General features: G+C 38.2%; 1 protein-coding gene across 2 annotated transcripts in view; it reads left to right on the forward strand.

Annotated features, from left to right (window-relative positions):
• The first annotated feature begins 483 nt into the window (after nt 1-483).
• The window catches only part of LOC117741180 (porphobilinogen deaminase-like), a 10,893-nt gene continuing 5,473 nt past the window's right edge, over nt 484-5,903 (forward strand). The window contains exons 1-5 of one of the 2 annotated variants that reach the window (XM_034548028.1): nt 484-652; nt 747-800; nt 1,734-1,829; nt 3,613-3,662; nt 3,763-3,818. In XM_034548028.1, coding sequence (XP_034403919.1) covers nt 499-652; nt 747-800; nt 1,734-1,829; nt 3,613-3,662; nt 3,763-3,818 — 410 coding nt within the window. In that variant the 5' untranslated portion in view covers nt 484-498. The remainder of the gene's footprint in view (nt 653-746; nt 801-1,733; nt 1,830-3,612; nt 3,663-3,762; nt 3,819-5,903) is intronic. The other variant, XM_034548029.1, reaches the window with a different exon arrangement.

Here is a 5,903-nt window from a genome sequence, read left to right on the forward strand (position 1 = left end):
TACTACAGTAAAGTACATTTAAACCCTACTCAGAGACAACGAACAAAACTTTAAATACAAATAGATTTTAATGCAGTATTCAGACAAATTTAAGAAAGAGAACAGTTTAATAAAAAATCCTATTTTGAATAAATTTATATATATATATATATATATATATAAATGAGTAAATTGTAAAATAATGCAATCAAATTATTCAAGCTCATCTAAAGTATTTTTTATTAAATGTTCTATTACTCTACTATGAATAAATGTATTATTAATTGTACTAATGTTCATTGTCAAAGGATTTAATTGGAGTTCATGTTTATTTTAATTGTATTTTTTCCTGTGACACTTTGATGACATAAAGACTCTTTTTCTTTAACGTTCAGCACATTCATTATTTTAGGGTGGCTTGGTTTGCACACAATGGACCACACCTCAAACCCACGGCCCCCCCTCCCTCTCCTCTCTAACGGACTCATGAATTGGCACACTTATCTTTTGAAACCAGAGATGTCTGGAGGGGGGGTGGAGGTCCTGATGGAGGGGGGGGTCCCGGTAAAAAGACCACTGTTCAGTATCTTGAGGCTATATGACCTCAGCGGACACAATCGTGTCCTCAGTGTGAACACGCAGGACGATGGAGGGACCGTACAAGTACGCCAGGGTGAGGACGCGGTTCTGAGCCCGGTTACCAACGGTCCTGAGCGGCGTTGAAACGGGTTCTTTGGGGGCTGATTTGTCTGTTTTGTGTCTGGCAGGACGGGAGCGGCAAGCTGAGCCGGGTCGTCCGGGTGGGAACACGCAAGAGCCAGGTACGGTACCGCACCAGCTTACCCTGCTCCACCTGGAGCTCCACCTGGACCCTGCTCCACCTGGAGCTCCACCTGGAGCTCCACCTGGAGCTCCAGGTGGAGCTGGGTCCAGGTGGAGTATGCTTCTTTATGTCTGAGGTGTCTTTGGCCGGTTTATGATTTTTTTTGTCCTACATTTTTGGAATATGAGCTTCACAAGCGTGTCAGTTAAACGATGATATCAAAATAAATGTCATGCAAGTTTGTTTTTCATCGATTTTAAAGAAACGTCTCAAAGAACTAAACTCAGTCTCAGTCAGATTATGAACTCCATTTAGTTTCCGTCTCCTTGAGAACACATTTTAATAATGTATTCATGACCTCATTATAGGAAAGAGCTTTTAACCGGTCGGGCTCCTGAAGCTCGAAGTTGTTCCAACGAACAAACTGAAGATTAAGATTTAAATGATTCCTTAAAACTCACTTTTTTTTTACGTCCTCCACAATGTTCACAATGATGGAATCACTTCATATTTTCTCTTTTTATAATACTGTTTCAATTATTTTATTGTCATTACAGATTTAAATTGTGCTTTTTTTCTTCTTTTATATTTGCACTTTGATCTGTTATTGGCATTATATTTGTTTAATATGATATCTGCATCTTATCTGTTCATATTCAAAAGCGGTTATTACCTTTTCTTAAACTTCATTTGTTTTTTTCGATGTTATTTACCAAATTCTCATCTTACTTGCTTATACTTCTTATGCTGTAAATCTTGTAATCCTGAGAAGTGTAACGATCTCTAACTTTCTGGATGACCTGCTGCAGCGTTCCTCCTGCAGGTCCAGATGCAGCCGTTGCTTCTGGCAGAGATAACGCCGCTCGGCCTCCACGACGTGCTTCTGAGATAACGTCCTCCTCTGATTTGACGTGTTTTATGTCAACTGAAGGTTTCTGCTGCTCTGCTCCTCAGCTGGCTCGCATCCAGACGGACAGCGTGGCGGACAAGCTGAAGGAGCTCTTCCCCGAGCTCTCCTTGGAAATAGGTGAGCGCCACTCAGTCTGAGGCTCTGCTGAACGGGAAGGGTGCACACTATGGTTGAGTGGTTTGAGTATTATTACATTTATATGGTTTAAATATTAATTATTTAATATTTATACAATTTATATACAAGTTATATCATATTTATACAGTTTAAATATTAATTATTTAATATTTATACACTTTATATCCGAGTTATATCATATTTATACAGTTTAAATATTAATTATATTTTATTTATGCAGTTTAACTATTAATTATATTTTATTTATAAAGTTTAAATATGAGTTATAATATTATATTTATACAGATTAAATATTAATTATATTATATTTATAAAGTTTAAATATGAGTTATAATATTATATTTATACAGATTAAATATTAATTATATTATATTTATAAACTTTAAATATGAGTTATAATATTATATTTATACAGTTTAAATATTAATTATATTATATTTATAAACTTTAAATATGAGTTATAATATTTTATTTATGCAGTTTAAATATTAATTATATTATATTTATAAACTTTAAATATGAGTTATATTAGTATATTTATACAGTTTAAATATAAATCCTTGTATTTCTGGGCACCCTGCATGGTACAGCCTGTGTCTAGTATTGTGTGTGTGTTGGACTGAGTGGGCGTGTACAAACTGCCCTTGATTGACATCTGCACCTGTTAGGGTGGAACAGGTTACACCTTTATCATTATTGGTCCTTAACATTTGGTGTCCCGGCTTTATTCCACCTCCTCCGCCCTGTAAGAACCTGTAATCTACCCATAATATACCCACAATACCAATAATCTATTCATAATATACGAACAATACCAATAATCTATTCATAATCTACCCACAATACCAATAATCTATTCATAATCTACCCACAATACCAATAATCTATTCATAATATACGAACAATACCAATAATCTATTCATAATCTACCCACAATACCAATAATCTATTCATAATCTACCCACAATACCAATAATCTATTCATAATATACCCACAATACCAATAATCTATTCATAATCTACCCACAATACCAATAATCTATTCATAATATACCCACAATACCAATAATCTATTCATAATCTACCCACAATACCAATAATCTATTCATAATATACCCACAATACCAATAATCTATTCATAATCTACCCACAATACCAATAATCTATTCATAATATACCCACAATACCAATAATCTATTCATAATCTACGAACAATACCAATAATCTATTCATAATCTACCCACAATACCAATAATCTTCCAACAATCTACCCACAATTCCAATAATCTATTCATAATCTACCAACACTACCAATAATCTACCAACAATCTACCCACAATACCAATAATGTATCCACAATACCAACAATCTACCAACTATGTACCAACACTACTAATAATCTACCAACTATATACCCACAATTCCAATAATCTATTCATAATCTACCAACACTACCAATAATCTACCAACAATCTACCCACAATACCAATAATCTACCAACTATGTACCAACATTACCAATAATCTACCAACAATACCAATAATCTACCAACAATGTACCCACAATACCCACATTCTGGAGCGAGAGCAGACTGATAGTAGGAAGAAGCGACTAGTTTTAAAAGCCGTCAGGTGGATTCAGCAGGATTAAAACACCTGAACACACCTGAACACACCTTGAAGCCGTAACCTCCACGGTGGTTTCCTGTTGTTCCTGTTTCGTGCACCGGTAACTCTGCTGGTTCATGTTTGCTCTCCTTCAGTCGCCATGTCAACCCTCGGAGACAAAATCCTCGACACGGCCTTGTCAAAGGTGAGGCTCGATAAGATGTGAATATCTTATTATGTGACAGATGAATGTAAAGAACAAGATGACTCATTATGATATCTTGTTCTTCTTCGTCTGAACGCAGATCGGAGAGAAGAGTTTGTTCACCAAAGAGTTGGAGAACGCTCTGGAGAGGAACGAGTGAGTGATGACATCACACCCCTTCAAAGAGTCTCCATGGCAGAAGAATGTCTTTGAAACCCTTTGAATGAAGCTCTGTTCCTCTTCTACACAACGTTCAGTCTTTGTTCCACTTGAAGCTCTGTTCCTCTTCTACACAACGTTCAGTCTTTGTTCCACTTGAAGCTCTGTTCCTCTTCTACACAACGTTCAGTCTTTGTTCCACTTGAAGCTCTGTTCCTCTTCTACACAACGTTCAGTCTTTGTTCCACTTGAAGCTCTGTTCCTCTTCTACACAACGTTCAGTCTTTGTTCCACTTGAAGCTCTGTTCCTCTTCTACACAACGTTCAGTCTTTGTTCCACTTGAAGCTCTGTTCCTCTTCTACACAACGTTCAGTCTTTGTTCCACATGAAGCTCTGTTCCTCTTCTACACAACGTTCAGTCTTTGTTCCACTTGAAGCTCTGTTCCTCTTCTACACAATGTTCAGTCTTTGTTCCACATGAAGCTCTGTTCCTCTTCTACACAACGTTCAGTCTTTGTTCCACATGAAGCTCTGTTCCTCTTCTACACAACGTTCAGTCTTTGTTCCACTTGAAGCTCTGTTCCTCTTCTACACAACGTTCAGTCTTTGTTCCACATGAAACTCTGTTCCTCTTCTACACAACGTTCAGTCTTTGTTCCACATGAAGCTCTGTTCCTCTTCTACACAACGTTCAGTCTTTGTTCCACATGAAGCTGTGTTCCTCTTCTACACAACGTTCAGTCTTTGTTCCACATGAAGCTCTGTTCCTCTTCTACACAACGTTCAGTCTTTGTTCCACTTGAAGCTCTGTTCCTCTTCTACACAACGTTCAGTCTTTGTTCCACTTGAAGCTCTGTTCCTCTTCTACACAACGTTCAGTCTTTGTTCCACATGAAGCTGTGTTCCTCTTCTACACAACGTTCAGTCTTTGTTCCACATGAAGCTCTGTTCCTCTTCTACACAACGTTCAGTCTTTGTTCCACATAAAGCTCTGTTCCTCTTCTACACAACGTTCAGTCTTTGTTCCACATGAAGCTCTGTTCCTCTTGTTCTACACAACGTTCAGTCTTTGTTCCACATTAAGCTCTGTTCCTCTTGTTCTACACAACGTTCAGTCTTTGTTCCACATGAAGCTCTGTTCCTCTTCTACACAACGTTCAGTCTTTGTTCCACATGAAGCTCTGTTCCTCTTCTACACAACGTTCAGTCTTTGTTCCACATAAAGCTCTGTTCCTCTTCTACACAACGTTCAGTCTTTGTTCCACATGAAGCTCTGTTCCTCTTGTTCTACACAACGTTCAGTCTTTGTTCCACATTAAGCTCTGTTCCTCTTGTTCTACACAACGTTCAGTCTTTGTTCCACATGAAGCTCTGTTCCTCTTCTACACAACGCTCAGTCTTTGTTCCACATGAAGCTCTGTTCCTCTTCTACACAACGTTCAGTCTTTGTTCCACTTGAAGCTCTGTTCCTCTTCTACACAACGTTCAGTCTTTGTTCCACATGAAGCTCTGTTCCTCTTCTACACAACGCTCAGTCTTTGTTCCACATGAAGCTCTGTTCCTCTTCTACACAACGTTCAGTCTTTGTTCTACATGAAGCTCTGTTCCTCTTCTACACAACGTTCAGTCTTTGTTCCACATGAAGCTCTGTTCCTCTTCTACACAACGTTCAGTCTTTGTTCCACTTGAAGCTCTGTTCCTCTTCTACACAACGTTCAGTCTTTGTTCCACATGAAGCTCTGTTCCTCTTCTACACAACGTTCAGTCTTTGTTCCACATGAAGCTCTGTTCCTCTTCTACACAACGTTCAGTCTTTGTTCCACATGAAGCTCTGTTCCTCTTCTACACAACGTTCAGTCTTTGTTCCACATGAAGCTCTGTTCCTCTTCTACACAACGTTCAGTCTTTGTTCCACATGAAGCTCTGTTCCTCTTCTACACAACGTTCAGTCTTTGTTCCACATTAAGCTCTGTTCCTCTTGTTCTACACAACGTTCAGTCTTTGTTCCACATGAAGCTCTGTTCCTCTTCTACACAACGTTCAGTCTTTGTTCCACATGAAGCTGTGTTCCTCTTCTACAC

This window comes from Cyclopterus lumpus, chromosome 13, assembly GCF_009769545.1.
Source record: "Cyclopterus lumpus isolate fCycLum1 chromosome 13, fCycLum1.pri, whole genome shotgun sequence".
In the NCBI taxonomy this organism is placed as follows: Eukaryota; Metazoa; Chordata; class Actinopteri; order Perciformes; family Cyclopteridae; genus Cyclopterus; species Cyclopterus lumpus.